The sequence below is a fragment of the Gorilla gorilla genome, chromosome 8, assembly GCF_029281585.2.
Source record: "Gorilla gorilla gorilla isolate KB3781 chromosome 8, NHGRI_mGorGor1-v2.1_pri, whole genome shotgun sequence".
NCBI lineage: Eukaryota > Metazoa > Chordata > Mammalia > Primates > Hominidae > Gorilla > Gorilla gorilla.
In genome coordinates, this window is record NC_073232.2 from 109,217,647 (window position 1) to 109,236,655 (window position 19,009).

At 35.1% G+C, this 19,009-nt stretch overlaps 1 protein-coding gene across 16 annotated transcripts in view; it reads left to right on the forward strand.

Annotated features, from left to right (window-relative positions):
• Positions 1–19,009, forward strand: part of LCOR (ligand dependent nuclear receptor corepressor) — a 164,679-nt gene that overhangs the window by 104,531 nt on the left and 41,139 nt on the right. For 15 of the 16 annotated variants that reach the window (XM_055352616.2, XM_063710345.1, XM_031015374.3 and 12 more), the window contains 3 exons: positions 8,175–8,307; positions 13,106–13,393; positions 16,182–16,275. In XM_055352616.2, the coding sequence (XP_055208591.1) occupies positions 8,175–8,307; positions 13,106–13,393; positions 16,182–16,275 (515 nt within the window). The remainder of the gene's footprint in view (positions 1–8,174; positions 8,308–13,105; positions 13,394–16,181; positions 16,276–19,009) is intronic. The other variant, XM_055352619.2, reaches the window with a different exon arrangement.

The following is a 19,009-nucleotide window of genomic DNA, read 5'->3' on the forward strand; positions in this document are numbered from 1 at the left end:
CTCAGTTTCCCAAAGTGCTAGGATTACAGGCATGAGTGCCTGGCCGAAAGACTCTTAATAGATTAAAACACAAATAAAAAGATACACTTGGATTTTTCAATATTGATTTCTCTTATGTAGTTCATGAAATAATTCACTTTGAAAAGACTTCTGACTCAACAATTTACAGCTCTCTAGTTTCTTGAAGTTCCATAGATTGAAGAGTTTTATAGCATTTGTTTAGCATATTTTTCTGCTAAGTGTTTTGTCAGGAAAAAAATTGTGATGTTCACCTTAGCAAATTTCACAGCTTTGGCAAGACTTAATTCTAAATACAACAACTCTTATTTAATGTAGGAAAATAATAAAGTTATCTTTAAAATAATCCAGATTCAGAGGATTCAAATAAGATGGTAATAAGCTTTATAATCTTTAAATGGATTCTCTAGGTAAGATTACCTATATTGTTTTTGTGTAACTGAATTTAAGCCAAAAGTCCATTAAGTAAACAGTATAGGACTATGAGAGATGGAGGAAACCCTTTGGGTTAATGGTGGTGTCACTGTAACAAATGCCTTAATTCTTCTACTCTCATCCCTCCCTCATTTTTTCAGTTGTTTATTAAGGAGACAGTTTTTAAAAAACTTAAGGACTGCTTTCTACCCTAGAGCTATAGAGTCATAAGCTCTGGGGACTTCTAGGCATATATGCTTCTAAGAAGCTCACAGTAGATTATATAACAGAGCCACTTCTGCCTGTGAGCCAGCCAATCTAGGTGGCCCAGTCTCTGCATCCTGAAGGAAGCAACTCCTCCTAGGAGATAGAAATTCCAGTTGAAATCTGCAACTTTATTTTTATTTATTTTTTTAAGACAGAGTGTCACTCTGTCACCCAGGCTAGAATGCAGTGGCGCAGTCTTGGCTCACTGCAACCTCCGCCTCCTGAGTTCAGGAGATTCTCGTGCCTCAGCCTCCTGAGTAGCTGGGATTACAGGCATGCGCCACCATACCTGGCTAATTTTTGTATTTTCAGTAGAGACAGGGTTTTGCCATGTTGGCCAGACTGGTGTCAAACTCCTGCCATCAAATGATCTGCTCGCCTCGGCCTCCAAAAGTGCTGGGTTTACAGGCATGAGCCACCGCACCTGGTCTGAATCTCCAACTTTACTCCTATTTAGTTTTATGCCAACAACTTGTTCTTTAATAATAAATATTCCTAAATTTATTAGGAATAATAAATGCAAAGAAAATGGTTTTTGAGTTACAGAAGATTTTGCATCTTTTTGTTATTTGCCATACTATATACAATAATGTATTATTTTAGAATTCAGCTGAGGGGAGATGACATGAATTGGTTTAACTTTTCCTTATCTCCTGGCTATTTTACTTTTTTTTTTTTTTTTTTTTTTTTTGAGACAGAGTATCACTCTGTCACCCAGTCTGGAGTGCAGTGGTATGATCTTGGCGCACTGCAACCTCCACCTCCCTCGTTCAAGCGTTTCTCCTGTCTCAGCCTCTTGAGTAGCTAGAATTACAGGTACGTGCCACCACCCCCGGCTAATGTTTATATTTTTAGCGGAGATGGGGTTTCACCATGTTAGCCAGGCTGATCTCAAAACTCCTGACCTCAGGTGATCAGCCTGCCTTGGCCTCCCAAAGTACTGGAATTATAGGCTTAAGCCACTGCGCCTGGTCATCTCCTGGCTATTTTATTAGCTCTGTTAGTTGTATGTCATACAAACTTTTTTATTCTTACTGGTTCATTTTATGGAAGGGTTGACTTTACAAACAGAATTCCAGCAGGGTGTGGTGGCTCTCGCATGTAATCCAGCACTTTGGGAGGCCAAGGCAGGAGGATTGCTTGAGGCCAGTAGTTCTGCAACAACCTGGGCAATAGAGTGAGACTCCTTCTCTACAAAATATTTTAAAAATTAGCCTGGTGTGGTGGCACACACCTGTAATCCCAGCCACTTGGGAGGCTGAGGCAGGAGGACGGCCTTAGCCCAGGAAGTCAAGGCTTGCAGTGAGCTGTGATTGTGCCACTGCACTCAAGCCTGGGCAACAGAGCAAGATCCTGTCTTTAAACAAACAGACAACAACGACAAAAACAGAGAACTCCAGAACTCTCTGGCTTAGAAAAATCTCACACCTAAAGGTGTTGAAAATGATGAAGATCTTTGTGAATAGTTAAGAGACACCTGGAAGGTCCATCATATTCGTAGCAACAGGTGAAATGACAGACCTATTAAATGTTTATTTATTTGGTTCATGAATCGGGCAGCCTCCCGAGCCACAGTAGGCTGTGAGATTCCCCTGTTAGACGTTTAACAGATAATCAGAATAAGAGACAGCTAAGAGCCCTCCTGGGGTTGGAGCAAACCTCAAACACTGGCAACAACATGCCCCTGCAAAGGGGCCCAGTTTTTATTGGATCAGGCAAAGGAAATTAGAAACTAGTTTCAGATGAATTTTTAAAACTTACCAAAACGAATGAGATGTACTTAGCAGTACTTAGAGGATGTGTGTTTAAAAAGCATATCTCAAATCAGTACCCTAATCATCCACATTAGGAAACTAGAAAAAGAAGAGCAAACTAAACCCAAAGCAGGCAGAAAGAGAGAAATAATAAAGATGCGAGAGCAGAAAGAAATGAAGTAATGTAAAAAATGATAGAGAAAATCAACAAAACCAAAAACTGGTTTTTTTAAAATACCAAATTAGGTAAACTTTAGCACTGATCAAGAGAAATAGAAGACTCAAGTTACTAATCACAAATGAAATACAGGAAGTCAGAAGTAAAAAGAATTGGGGAATACAGTGAACACAATGTGTATGCCAGCAGTTTAGAGAATTTGATGAAATAGGTAAATTCCTAGAAAGTTACAAACTTACCAATACTGATGTAAGGCGAAACAGAAAATCTGAATAAATCTATGATGCAGATTGAATTGTGTCCCCCTAAAACATGAATCCACCCCTGGTACCTGTGAATGTGACCTTATTTGGAAATACAGTAGTCTTCCCCCTTATAAGGGGGATGCCTGAAACTACAGATCGTACCAAACTCTATATATACTATGTTTTTTCCTGTACACACATACCTATGATAAAGCTTAATTTGTAAATTAGTCACAATAAGAGATTAAAACTAATAATAAAATTGAACAATTACAACAATATACTATAACAAAAGTTATGTGAATATTCTCTCTCTTTTCTCAAAATATTTTATTGTACTATACCATGGGTAACTGTGGAAAGCAAAACTGCAGATAAGAGGGGACCACTGTAAGGTCTTTGCCGGTGTAATCAATTTATGATGAAGTCATGTTGGATTAGAGTGGACCCTAAATCCAATGACTGATGGCCTTATAAGGAGAAAGAGACTTGGAGACACAGACACACACACACAGGGAAGAGGACCATGTAAAGATGGAGACAGAGATTGGAGTTACACTGCCACAAGGCAAGGAATGCCAAGGATTGTCAGCAACCACCAGAAACTGGGAAGAGGCAAGGAAGGACTCTTCTCTAGAGCTTTCAGAGGGAAAATGACCCTGCTGACACCCTAATTTTGGGTGCCTGGACTCCAGAGCTGTGAGAGAATACATCTCTGCTGTTTTAAGCCACCCAGTTTGTGATAAAATATAACACCCCTAGGGAACTAATACTTAGAACAAGTATTGAGATTAAATTAGTAATTTATAAACTTCCATCAAAGAAAAGCCCATGGCCAGGTATCTTCACTGGTATATATATTTTTTCTTTCTTTTTTTAAATAGAGATGGGGTCTCATGATATTGCCCAGTCTGGTCTTGAACTCCTGGGCTCAAGCAATCTGCCCGCCTTGGCCTCCCAAAGTGCTGGGATTAGAGGTGTGAGCCACCACACTCTGCCTTCACTGGCATATTCTATCAGACATTTAAAGACGAATTAATACCATTTCTTCACAAACTTTTTCAAAGTATAGGAGAAGAGAGAAGACGTCCTTATTCTGGGAGGCCAGTATTATTTATACGAAAACCAAAGATGTCACAAGAAAACTACAGACAAATACCATTTATGAGTACCAGCACAAAAAAATCCTCAACAAAACATTAGCAAACCAAATTTTGCAACATATAAAAAGTGTTATACACCACAACCAAGTGGAATTTATTCCAGGAGTGCAAAGTTGGTTTAACTATTTATTTATTTATTTATTTATTTATTTATTTATTATTTGAGGGTCTCGCCCTGTCGTCCAGGCTGGAGCACAGTGGCACAATCATGGCTCACTGCAGCCTTGACCTCCCAGGCTCAGGAAATACTCCTGCCTCAGCCCCCAAGTAGGTGAGACCACAGATGTGCACTACCATGCCCAGCTGTTAATAATTTTTTAACTGATTTGTAGAGACGGGGGTCTCCCTATGTTGCCCAGGCTGGTCTCGAACTCCTGGGCTCAAGCGATCCTCCCCAGAGAGCTGGAATTACAGGCATGAGCCGCTGTACCTGGCTGATTTAACACTCTTAATTACTGTAATACAATGTGTTAATAGAGTAAGTGACACAGACCACATGATCATCTCTGTAGACACCCTCCAAAATGGCATTTGGCCAAATCCAACACGTTTTCTTGATGTAAAAACAAACACAACAAACTAGCAATAGAAGAGAACTTTCTAAACCTGAACTACAAAAACACTCAGCTAAAAGATGGAACAGCTTCCCCCAAGATCAGAAACAAGGCAGGATGTCCACTCTCACCATGTACATCCACCGTTGTACATGAGGTTCTAGCCAGGGAAATTAGACAATAAAAAGAAACCAAAGTCATTCAGATTGCAAAAGAAGAGGTAAAACTGTCTTGGTTTTACAGATGACATGATGATGTATATAGAAAATCCCAAGAAATTTACAAAACACTATTAGAGTTTAACAAGTTCAGCAAGGTTCAGAATACCATGTCATTAAAAAAAAATAATAATTGTATTGCTATACACTAGCAGTGAACAATATGAACATGAAAGTTTGAAAACAGTTCTGTTTACAGTAGCATCAAAAATAATACAACACTTAGGAATAATTATAAAAGAAATGTAAGACTTGTATGTTGTAAATTACAAAATGTTGCTGAAAGAAATTACATGGAAAGACATGTTCATGGATCAGAAGACTTAAAATTGTTACTATGGTATTACTTCCCAAATTGATGTGCTGATTCAGTGCATTTTCTACCAAAATCCCAACTGACTTATTTGCAGAGATTCACAAGCTGGTCCTAAAATTCATATGAAAATTTAAGAGACTTCAAATAGTCTAAACAGTCTTGTAAAAGAAGAACAAATTGGGAGGATTTACACTTTACCAATTTCAAAACTTACTACGAAACTACGTTGGTCAGCTTAATGTGATGCTGGCTTGAGGATAGATATATAAATAGTGGAATAGAATCGAGTGTCCAGAAGTAAAATGTATGGCCAGTGACTTTTGGCAAGAGTTCCAAAACAGTTCGTTGGGGGAAAGAATTGTTTTTTCACCAAAAGATGCTGGAACCAACTGAGTATCCACATGCAAGAGAATGAGGTTGGACCCCTTCCTTACGCCATACACAAAATTAACTTGACATGTATTATAGACCTAAAAGTAAGCCCTAAAAGTATAAAATTCTTAGAAGAAAGCATAGGATTAAATCTTCATGACCAAGTTTTTTAGGTATAACATCAAAAGCACAAGTGACCAAAAATATATAGATTGGAATTCATTAAAATTAAAGCTTTCATGCTGCTAACAGTACCATCAATACTATCAATTAAATAATAAGAAAACTCAAAGAATGGGAGAAAATATTTGCAAATCATATATCTAATAATGGACTTGTTTCAGAATATATCAAGAATTCTTACAATGCAACAATAAAATGGTAAACGACTCAATAAAAAATGAGCAAGGATCTAGGCCGGGCGCGGGGCCCACGCCTGTAATCCCAGCACTTTGGGAGGCCGAGGCGGGCGGATCACAAGGTCAGGAGATCGAGACCATCCTGGCCAACACGGTGAAACCCTGTCTCTACTAAAAATACGAAAAATCAGCCAGGCCTGATGGCACGCGCCTGTAGTCTCAGCTACTCTGGAGGCTGAGGCAAGAGAATCATTTGAATCCGGGAGGCGGAGGTTGCAGTGAGCCAAGACCGTGCCACTGCGCTCCAGCCTAGGCAACAGAGTGAGACTCTGTCTCAAAAAAAAAAAAGATCAAGGATCTGAATGGACATTTTTCCAAAGAAGGTATAATGTGCCAATAAGCACGTGAAAAGATGCTCAACATCATTAGTCAATTAGAAAAATACAAACCTTAAACCATGAGATAATACCACTTCTCATCTACTAAAATGGGTATAATAAAAAAGATAACAACAAGTGTTCATGAGTATGTGGAGAAGTCAGAACCCTTATACATTGTTTTTGGGAATATAAATGGTGTAGCTGCTTTGGAAAATGGTTCAGCTTTCCTCAAAATAGTTAACGTGATACAGAAATTTATAAAAGAATGTTGGCAAATACAACTATAATAAAGGTGGTCATGATTTATAAGACTTAAAATATTTCAGTTAAATTTTTTAATACATTATATAGCAAACTTACTGTGCCTTATATAGCAGTGTTTAAGGATCATTATTTTAATTTGAATATGCCAGTGAGTTCTTCATATAAAGCTTTTTACAATATATAATCCATGCTAAATACATATTTTGGTTGTGCTTTTAACATAAATCTTAGGATGGGAAATCATAGAAAGCTGGTTGCAAATATCAGTGGGTATTTTTTAAATTTTTGAGGGAATCATTTGTGCATTATAACATGTCTTCAATGTGTTGTTTAATTCCTTTTCATTGTGCCAAGATGTGTCCCATTTTCTTATTTAGAACACTTATATATGGAAATAAAGACATTAATTCATACATTAAAGTGATTTCAAATAAATTATATGCACTAGAACTTAACACTTAAATATGCACTTAGCTTCTTAAAAATACTTTTATTTTCTGTTATTGTAAGGTACAAGAGTGGAGGTAGGTGCAAGGTATTGCCAACTTGGTCCAGTGCTCCTGCAGTCTGGGATTAGAGGCTGGGAATCTCGGGGATCATTATAGTGCAGCATATTGGAACTTTTTGGTCAGAGAAACTTTCTGACCTACTTTTTTTTGTTTGTTTGTTTTTGAGACAAAGTCTTGCTCTGTCACCCAAGCTGGAGTGCAGTGGCATAATCTCAAGTGCAACCTCCACCTCCTGGGTTCAAGCGATTCTCATGCCTCAGCCCCCTGAGTAGCTGGGATTGCAGGCACGTGCCACCACGCCCAGCTAATTTTTGTATTTTTAGTAGAAACTGGGTTTCACCATGTTGGCCAGGCTGGTCTCGAACTCCTGACCTCAAGTGATCCGCCCGCCTCTGCCTCCCTAAGCGCTGGGATTAACAGGCATGAGCCACCTCGCCTGGTCAGATTCACTGTTTATATTTCAAAGCTGTTCAAACATAGATGTATTGTAACAAAAGATAATGCAGTGCTTATGCTTAGAACATGCAGTGCATTCTATTTTTCGGTTCATTTTGCTAATGCTACTTTTGACCAGTTAATCAATTTTACAACCCATTAAAGGTTTGAGAACCACAGTTTTAAAAATAGTAATCTAGAGACAGAATTGTGAATTCAGATGTATTCTGAGTTTTTCTTCCTAATGGCCTTTTAAAAGTGTTTGTGTTTTGTGTCTGGTGAAAAACAGATCTCATACTAGGAAAGCAAACATGATCCTCAAATGAGATTTGGAATTCAAAAAAAAATTTTTTTTTGGTAAATTAAAAAAAAAAAAGCCTTCTGTCTGAATTGAGTTGCCTGTGAAAAATAACTATAGTATAATAGAACCAATATATTTGAGTGCTTTCAAGGAAATTATCCCTCTGGCAGTTAAAGTTTAGTTAGAGTAAATTTTGAACAAAACTCATAGTCAAAAAAAAGTAGATAAAATCCAGCTGAAGAATATGTTTACATTTATTTTGCTTGTGTACTTTTTCATAAAATTTATACTGAAGTTTTAAAATATTTTAATTGCATCAAATTAACTTGCCTTATTTGCTACTAACTTTGTCTTTGATTTCGTCTATGCTTTTGTTATTGAATGGGGAAAGACTTGTGTGCAACTATTTCACCAAGTATTTTTGCAGGGACACTTAGTCGGTCTGGATGAACCAGCTTCGGGAGCTGGGCAAGAAGCTCTGCTTAAACAAGAGCAAGCAAAAATCATTCGATTCGAGAGACAAGCAGAAGAATTCCTCAATGCAGTCTTTTATAGAAAAGGTTGGTTTCAGTGAAGATGATATTTAGCATCTGCTTGTCTTGTATTATTGATCTCCTTAATTTCAATGTCATTTTTAAAGTTACTCTTAAAAACATTTTTCTTTATTGATATAATTTATATTGTTCTATATACCTTGGGTCAAGTTCAAATTGGAATTAGGATTAGGGAAACCCTGTTCCCCACATTTAGGCTCTGACGTGATGGTGAGTTTTAATTAAATAGTTTAGAAAATTATTAGGAAATTCTAAAAATTTTAAGCTCTCAGTAGTACTACATTTTGTTAGACAACTCTTCTTATGGAGACAGTTACTGTTTTAATCACCGATAACTAAATCCAACTGTGTGTTTTTTTTTTTGTTTTTTTGTTTTTTTTTTTTTTAGTAATTTCAACCTGAAATTTCATTTGGAGAGAAAATGTAGTTATATCATAAAATTAGATTTGTAAGCATTTTTTTCTGATACAGTCTTGTTTCACTAAAATTTTTTATATTAATTAAAATTAGGGAAATAATTATTATATAGTAAAACTTTTCCCCCTGCATTTGAGGTGGCATTTAATAGCTCAACCTCTTGCATTTTTAAAATTTATCTTTTTCCTCGAAACTTTTGTAGGCTTGTTTTACATTTCTTTCAAAATACAGAAAAGTTCTTCAGTCATGGAGTCTTGAGGCTTATAAATCCTTCATAGAGGCATTCAGGTTTATTCTTTATTCACAAAGCATAATTACCATCAGCCAGAACCTTCAGGAAAGTTCCCTTCATGTTCCTTTCTAGTGAGGAGTCTTTACTTTTAAGAAATTCTAAATGGATTTATACTTCTTAGTTACACTTTTCCTCCATTTCCAAGATGGTGGTTACTATGATGGGTTCTAAAAAAGTTTCATACAAACTCTTGATAATCTTAAATATTCTTACTTAATCTTCAGCAGACTCAGTGATTCCATTTTCTTCAATAATTCTTCATATGTTCTAGTTTACACCTCTCATTCCTCTAGAAATTCCCTCCTTCCTTTTGACATTGGTTAAAAGTCTGATAAGTGCTGGTTCTGCTGGGTTTCTTTACAGTTGGACACTAGCTGGGCTTCTGCTTAATGTGATCGGTATTTCCAAAAGGTGGTGTGAAGTGTAGTGTCATATAAAATTAAGAAATGCACAGAGATTATTTTCTGTGGCACTTTTTTCCCCATTTTCTTCCATTAGATCCCTAGGCAGAATTAAATCGTTTAGTACATCCTTAATTCTCTGTAAACACCCACTAGCACCTCCTGACCTAAATCTCCCAGCTGAGTCTCCTATGTCTTATTATCCCTGCACATTGCTCAGAATTCTAAAATTATGTTCAAAATAATCGTTTTCTTAGTTTTATGAACATCTGATTGTTAAGAGCAAATTTAAGTATAAACAACTTATAGAGCAGTTCTATCAGTTTGCTTACCAAATAAAATATCTTTACAGCTCCTCTCCTGAAGGTTGTACACAGAGTCATTGATCTGTTGTGTTCTTATAGCAAGCTTCATTATCTGAAAAGAGGACTTCCTCTCCCTAATTTACATGGAGGAACCACTTTTCATCCACTCTTTGCTTAGGGGACATGAATAAAGTCAATCATAAGACTCCTACAGAAAAATTCTGTCGCACTTTTCTGCTAGTCCTAAGCCCTTTGTCAGAGAGGAATAACTTTCAAGTTTTTATAAAGTTTTTATTTTATTTTATTTTTTTTTTAAGAAATTAAACTTCTGGGTTATAACCTTTAGGGGAGGAATTCTTACCTTGGAATCGGTCTCAGGATAGATTTCAAGAGATGGGAATGCTCTGAAATTGTAAGTTGAGTTTATTTGTCTATGTACAGGCATGTGATGCTCAGAGAAAGAACTCTTCCTTTGGAATTTGGACATTTTCTTCCCCTTTATGTATTAATATTGCTATGTTTAGATATAATCCTCTTGTAACCATCTCCAAGATAGCCATTAGTACTCTTTAAATTAATACCAAAAATGTTTAGTATCCAGGGATATGATGGACATTTTAGTCTGAAGAGAATCTTTTGTTTTAATAATTCAGATGCTTAGATTTGGTCCCTTGTTTCAAAGTATTGTAAATTATATGTTTTAAATAATTTGTGTAAAGATTATGTATAGTTAAGTAGAATCAGAGATGGAATAAAAGTAGGCTTTTAGGATATGGAATCCGTAATAAATTTCACTTTAAGAACAGTATACCTTCTACAGATGTCATAATGACATTTCTTTTTAGCTTGCGTTGTCACTTGTATTAAAAAAGTTAGATTTGCATTTTAAGATATACAGGTGGCTGTGATGTAACATGTTTTTCTGCAGTTTTATTTTTCATCTGATTTGTTGCTTTTATTTGACTCAGCTGTGCTGTGTTCCCCTGGGTGTAGATATGTTTGTAGATGTGTATTTTAAGTATGTCAAAGAATGAAATCTGTTCAATAAACTTTCACAAGATAGAGAAATTCAAATGGCAGAGATGTAATTCATAAACACTGTCTTGTCTCATAACTGTGTTTTCATTCAATAAAGAGACAAGATACTGCAGACATTGAGTGCTCAAAGATAGTGGTCTATGGTCCTTGTTCTAATATCTTTGACTCTTCACAGAGCTCTTTATATTTATTAATACTACTTAAACACAGAGGCATCGCATAAATTCATAAATTTTATTTTACTTTTTATATGGAAATTTCCTTTATGTATTACATATTCTCCCAACTATATTCAGGGGTGGAAAGGTAAACTAATGTACTAAAACTTGAAATTTATACAATAGTTCATATGGAGATTTATGTAGGGAGAAAAGTGGGTCTTAACTGGAAAGTTAAATAACTGTTTGGAAAATTCAATGGATGGAGATATTTGAAAAGCAGTGTATGGATAAAATGTTAATTAAAACAACTGTGGAACCATTTTCAGTAACTGTAGCAACTTCTGAACCTTACCTAGTTCCATACCTTTATTTTTAAACCACCGGGAATACTTATAGTCTCTATTTATAGAGAGGAAAGTTAGAGTTATAAATACTCCTTAGTGTGACGGAAGCATTATTACTAGTAGAGTAAGCCTCATTAAACTCCAGAAGATGAAATAAATAGCACAACTTTGTGACCATCTTCTGGTATTGAATATCGTCCTTTAGGGGGAAAAAAATGCCTGTTCTTAGGAGTCCTGTGAGGTTTTGATGATGTATTTGTTTGTTGTTTATTATGGAGATTTTAGATCTTAGTAATTAGAGTCAGTTTTTCTTTAACTTTATAAATTAAACTCTTAAGTTCCTTACAGCTCCAAAATACTGTGGGTAAAGTTATTTGCCTTCTATAGCTAATCTTTAAAAGACTAAAGAAACCTTGGTTTTCTGAGAACTGTCTTGTAAAACCTCAAAAGTGTGGTGGGAAGCAAAGGTCACAGGTAAAACAGTAAGATCAGGGGAAGAGTTTTAATTGAGAGTCTATCACTAATCACCTGTATAAATTTGTAGTGGCCACTTACTCTTTTGATCACATTTCTCTTTTTTTTTTTTAAAGGACTATTTCATGTTGATTGACCTATTTAGTATTTAACTAAATTGAATACACACTTTAGACCAGGCAAGATTAGGTATATAGAGGTACACAGAGGTAAACAAACACATTTCCCTCATTTTATTTTTTTAAAAGGACTATTTCATGGTGATTGATTTGATTGACCTATTTAGTATTCAGCTAAATCGAATACACTTTAAATCAGGCAAGATTAGGTATTTGGAGGTACACAGAGGTAAACAAACACAGTCTCAGCTCTTGAGAAGCTTAGTCTTCCTGATTGACTATTATAGTGTGGTAATTATAGAGGCATGATGATAATATATTTATACAAGTCATTTTCCCTTTCATCTTAACCTCTTTTGCCTTTCAAAGTCTCTTCCAGTGCTAAAAGTTCTTCAAGTTAATGAGTTCTTATGGTTTAAACTTAACATTGAAAAGAAATTGATAATTTAGATGTTTATTTCATTATTTTATTTTTTTTTTACTAGTTGGCAGAGTTTATTTAAAGTACTCCTGGAAAGTATGTGATATTTCTTAGGCTTTTGAGATTTGACATTTAAACACCTAGCCCAGAGGTTCTACAGTTGTGGTCCCCAGACCAGCAGCATCTAAGAACTTGTTAGAATGCCAGTTCTTGAGCCCACCCTAGAACTACTGAATCAGAAACTCTGGGGAGAGAACCCAACAAGCTATTTTTGCAAAGCTGTCAGGGTGATTCTGATGAACATTAAAGTGTGAGAATGATTGCCCTAGCCTAAAATGGATCTTAAAATTAAGTATCTCCTTTTATAATCTTGGTATGCCTTCTGTCTTTAATATAAAGTAAATTAAGCACTCATGAACTCAGTAATGCATTCTTCAAATATTTAGGAGAAGGTGGCTGAGGAAAAAGTCTAGGGATACTTGATGTGACCTATAGGTGTGTTAACATGAGAGTATTTCCTAAGTGAAGGGTTTTGGGATTTCTGTATCAGGTAAGTGATTCTTGCCCATAAGATATTCTAGTTGTTATCCCTTTATTTAATTTCATAATATTCAATTATTATATGGGGGAAGATGTTTAGAATCATTTTAATGAAAATTTTATTTTTAAAAATAGACAACTCAAAAGCTTAGAAAATATAAGTCAAAGGGGAGATACTATTTTTAAGATAACTGCATTTTAAGAAAAATAAAATGAAATTTTATGCTTACTTGAAAGCTGTCTTTTTTAGTACATTGTCCCACTTTAAAAGTAAATAAATCTTTATTTACAGACAGTCCCTGGGTCTCCGACCCCAATATTCCCCTAGTGGCCCGTGAGATCATGCAGCGAATGATCCAACAATTTGCTGCTGAATATACCTCAAAAAATAGCTCTACTCAGGACCCCAGCCAGCCCAATAGCACAAAGAACCAAAGCCTGCCGAAAGCATCTCCAGTCACCACCTCTCCCACGGCTGCAACTACTCAGAACCCTGTGCTCAGCAAACTTCTCATGGCTGACCAAGACTCACCTCTGGACCTTACTGTCAGAAAGTCTCAGTCAGAACCTAGCGAACAAGGTATGGTTTGATGTCAAGCTCTCCTCTATCTTATCAGAATACTTTACTTTGGGGAGAAAAAAAAAAAAAGCATTGGCAAGTAGAGCATCAGCAGCAATAATAGCATAAAAACTAATGTGATTCTTAAATTATTTCTTACTATGCAGTGATGGAGAAGTACAGCTAAAGTTGTTACAGCCTTATCTGTCAGCAGTTCGTAGTCATGACTGATGTACCACTCAGGAAAGTCAGGTGGTTAACAGTTGTCACTAATCTTTCAGTTACTTGATATTTATATAAGCATTTTATATTTTCCATAGTACTTTTATGTTTTTTAAAACTCCTATGAAAAAGTAAGTTTTCTTATTAACTATAAATTTTCTAGGACTAGCACCTGTCTGAGAAATATGCCTCTACTTGCAGGTATAAGTTATATACTCTGCAAATGAGATCATAAGGAAAAACATGTATTCGAATTTTGAAAAAGAAACTACTAGGGTTACAAATAGAGAAAGCAGCAGAACATACTTTAGGTTGCTAAATATATTCAATGTTTTATAAATACAGAAACACATATATAAACACACACATCCACTGACTAACCTGAAAGTATTTCCAAAAGGGAATTTGTTGATGAGGACACTAATTAAGTGATGAAGTTAAGAGGTTATTAGTTTTGTTTAGCAAATGTTTCTTGAGTCTCTGAAGTTTATTTTCTTCAGTAGATATTCCTGTTGCTTTGTGATCTCATTTTACCTTTAATTTCACAAAAATTGAAGCAAGCATTTCAACTCAGCCACTGTTTGAACCACTACAAATTGTAAATTGGTGATGTCTGTACTAATGAGATTTTATTGTCATAGAAATCTTGAGATTTATTGTAACCTTTATTGGATTTATTGGTGAGAAATACATGTTTATTTTGGAAAATAAATTTAATTCTTAAAGAACCTCTTTGAAATGAACTTTCTTTTGAGTAGTTTTCCTTTGCTTTTATCCTTTTCCTGTGTGGTGAACAGCAAACAAAACATCTGAGTTCTGAGAGATTTCTTGACAGGAGACCTCCTACTTGTTCACATTGCTCATGTACCTTTGGTTACCATATTTACAAAGTTGTATCTTTTATTGATGACTGTTTTCTTTTCCACAAATTGGTAGTTTTCATTAAAGATCTCCTCACTCTAAATATTGCATCAGAAGTTTCAGGTTTATATTAGGAGAATGACAACATAGAATAATATTTAAAGTATTAATGGAGGTTAACATAAAATGATACCACTTAATCTAATTTAACTTGTTATAACTAATGTTACACTTAAGAGATCAATACATTGTATTGACAGCATGCTCTTAAAAAGAGGAATTTGAACTACATGATAGCATTATAGTATGTAGACTTCAAATGAAGTAAAAAAATTTTAAATTATATTTCCTTAATGAATGTGTTTTCAGCCAAAAACCACAATATTTTTAGTGGTAGATTTAAAATATGTTGCCTGTTTGATTAGACAAATTGTCTATTTGACTTGCCTTTAAATAATAGTGTCTTTGGTTGGAAAAGTTGTAAGCAGTAAATTTGCTTCTTAGATGTATAATTGGGTTAGATGTCTAATAGGATAATTGGTTCTATAAGCTTATAATTATATTTTTAGAAATACTAGTGACTGTAAAGGACAAAACTCTTTCTTATGAGTGTAGGGGTTTTTTATTTACAAACTCAGTTGCCTGTTTATTTCTAACAGCCTGAAATAAAATGTCCTCCGATACAAGTTGTAAGTAGCTTCTACTCTGGGGTGATTTTTAACGTAACTAGATAGCGAGACCCCTCTGCTGGCCAACTGAAAATTAAAGACATTGTGTATTATCTTGTTCTGTTAATTTTGGACAGAGTGGTAGCTTTAAAAGACTTCTTTTCCAGGTATTTCAACAAGGAGAAAAACGTCTTTGAGGGAAAAGAAAGTCTTCTAATTTTATATATTAATAACATGAATTTGTTATTTGGTCTAGTTGCAGTAAAAAATGGTTGTACTTCCAGGCTCTCATCAGTATCAAGACAGTTTCATTCTTCTTTCTTTAAACTTTCTTCACCAATTTTTAATGTCTTCTTAATTGAAAAATTCTTGCATTCATAAAATTCAGCAATTGAATTTTGAATCTCTGCAAATTTTTTTTAAAAGATTGAATATAAGTATACATTTTTTATAGATGGTCTAGAAAACTATTAGGACACACCCAAATCATAAATCATTAACTGATTCATCTTACAGACCATCTTGTTTAGTATATACATGTACTTTAATGACATAAACTTACATTTAAAAATAATTTTTGTATCTTATTTAAAATTTTCTATATCGAACTTGTATGTACTTTTGGAGTTTCAGGTAGATTTAGCTCTTGAGGGATTTGGTTCTATAGTTTGTATGCCACTGTGGGACATTAAAAACTTGTATGCTTTGATCAAGGAAAATTTAGAAAATGGAGTCTTTAAAAATCTGATAACAGAGGACCTGATGCTATGTGAACTGCTATTTCTAGTATTTCACTATATCTTAACATCTTCAGTAACATGTTTTACCTTTTCTTTTTCCTCATTAATAATATATTTAGCCCTTGAGGATATTAAGTATAACATGCCTTGCTAAATTTATGTTGCTTCAGGATTTAATTGATTTTATAACTCAAATATGTGACTAGCATATCTGCTTAGTTGAATAAGCCTACTTACTGCTTTTTCATTTTTAGCCTATTTAGTTTACATTTGCTCCTAGCTTTTAATATCCTCAGGTGTTTCTTTGTGTCTCTGCAGACGGTGTACTTGATCTGTCCACTAAGAAAAGTCCATGTGCTGGCAGCACTTCCCTGAGCCACTCTCCAGGCTGCTCCAGTACTCAAGGGAACGGGTAAGGGAGAATATTTGTAGCCTTACACAGTTTCACATAGATAATTCATCAAAGGTTGATGCCAGTCTCCCTTTTACATTTTAAAAAATAACCCTTCTAAGTAAGTAAGTTATAAATATGGACCATAGATCAAATAAAAATATAATCTGTGCAATGTAAAATTGGCTAGTACAGATGAGTTTTTGTCAGTTTAGTACAAATAGTAAATAACCATGAATATGGCAATTATTTCTTTGGACTTTTTGTTGTGGCATGTTTTGGAGTGTGAAACTCAAGTTAAATAATTCTAAAGTTTAGATGTAAAGACAGTATTATGTGTGCTGAAGCTGTTTAATGAAAATTGAACTCCAATACTTGGTATCTCTAGTGGGGTTTGTGTGTGTGTGTGTTCATTTTTGTTTGTTTCTTTTGGGTTTGGTTTTGGTGATGGATAACTGTACTTTGGCAGTTCAGAAAATGTAGTTTTCTGAAAGACTGGTGGTAGATGTTGATGCATAACCATCTTAGGCTACCAAGACATTATTACTTGCTCAGTTTTGATAACTCTTAGGAGACTAAAGTAAATTCTCTGACACCCTAATTTTATAGTATAAGAACTGTCTTCTCCCTATGTGTATCTGATAACCAACTAGAAAAGTCAGGTATTAATAAAGACATTTAGATACCATGTTGAAAAAGCATTTCTATAAAACTGTGTGACAAAAAATCAACTTTAGATATGAAAAATAACTGGTAAGTTTAAATTAGTTAATACTTAGGCTTATTGAACTTTCAGATTATCAATGTGGGGGAGTTACTTAGATATTAAAGGAACAAGTGGATGCTAAGTGGGCTAACCTTTTCCAACTTACTGTTAACTACCTTCAAATAGAAGGATTCCTTTACAGACTTCTAAAATCTCCCTTTATTTTCTCTAAAATTCCAAAACTTTTCATTTCCAGAAAGTATTAATTTAATCCATTATGCGTACTAATCTTTTTCTTAACCCCTTCTTTTCACTATGGTTTATACTAGATATAAGTCAGCATGTTCCCAAATCTTTGGGTTCTATTTATATATCAAAAAATACTTGAGCCGGGCGTGGTGGCTCAGGCCTGTAATCCCAGCACTTTGGGCGGCTGAAGCGGGCAGATCACTTGAGGTCAGGAGTTCGAGACAAGCCTGGGCAACATGGCAAAACCCCGTCTCTACTAAAAATACAAAAATTGGCCAGGCATGGTGGTGCGCACCTGTAGTCCAGCTACTAAGGAGGCTGAGGTGGGAGGATCGCTTGAGCCCAGAAGGTCACAGCTGCAGTGAGCCATGATCACAACACTGCACTCAAGCCTGGGTGACAGAGCGAGACCTTGTCTCCAAAACAAAACAAAAAACACTTGAGTTGTGTAATTAAGGACACCTGTAGAAGTCCATGTGACAGTTTGCATAAACAAATCCTTTGCTTAAGATTCTCTGTAAACTTGGCTACCAGGTTCATGTATTATATGGTTGAAGTTGCTGTGTTTATCCCTCTGAATGGAAAGTGTTTTCTAGTGGTTTTGTTTTATGGAAGAAAAATGCACCAATAGGATTGCCCATCTTTTAGTTGAATATTCAGTGTTATCCTTATTGTGTTACTGATGATAGTAGTCCCCATAGAGTTTTGTAGAACATAACTGGTTTATCATTTCTGCAAAGCCCTATTTTGTGCCTAATTAATGTAATCATCCCCTTGGGCATGTTTTGCCACATGTCAGTCTTAATATTGATAATCTTTCTTATTGTGAAAGTCAAAACCTTACAAATTAACTTTGTCTAAGTAGTTGACTTTTTAAACATTATTTGAAAGCCGTCCATTTGAAATTTCAAAATAGGTGTTTGGTATTTCAAGAAGGGAAGTTTTTTTTAAGCCAGAGAAAACTGCTAAAAAATTGTTTATATCCCTCTGACAGTAATTACTTTGAGTAGAACTTAAGGGGCAAATAAAGAGTAATTTCTTTTAAGCTTGGATTATTTCAAATGGAAAATCATGATACTCATATATCTGCAACTAGTAGTGTTTTAAAATGACGACGTGTGGTAAGTTATAATGCAGTGGGTCTTTTGGTTTGGTTTATTTGGGAATTTTTTTTTCTCCCTTGGGGTTGTTAGCCATATATATGTATTCCCCCCCGCCCCCCAAGCAAAATAAGAAATGTTACTTGGAATTGTTTGATTTTTAATGATGAATATCAACTTGTTTGTGGGATAAATGAGCAATTATTTATGGGTTCCAGTAATGTATATGGTTTCAGTTTTAACACTAGTTGTCATGAATGTTGAATACATTGAATTAAAATAAATAATTTGGCTTACTCTTTTATTACTGTACTTGTTTAGTGGTAACGTCACATTGGCAACACAATTCTGTGTAGATCTATGGAGACTGATGATTACTTTGTAATTAATAATTAAGATGCTATTTTCAGACAGTTGCGCGAAACTTTTTCTCCGAAAATTTGTGAACCCAACCAGAGACCAGCTGACAGGTTTAATTTTTCTTTGCCCAAAAAGCTCCTGATTTTTTTTCTTTTTCCTTTTTCCTTTTTTTGTGAACAAGTTTTAAAACTAACTGCTGAGACCATTTTTTTTTTAATTTTAGAGAAAAATAAATAAATAACACAAAGTGATGTTACCCAAGCAAGGCCTTCTAATAAAGGAGTGGTCCCCTCACCCATCCCTCCCTACCTGTGCAAGTCCTGCTCACATCAGTTTCCTT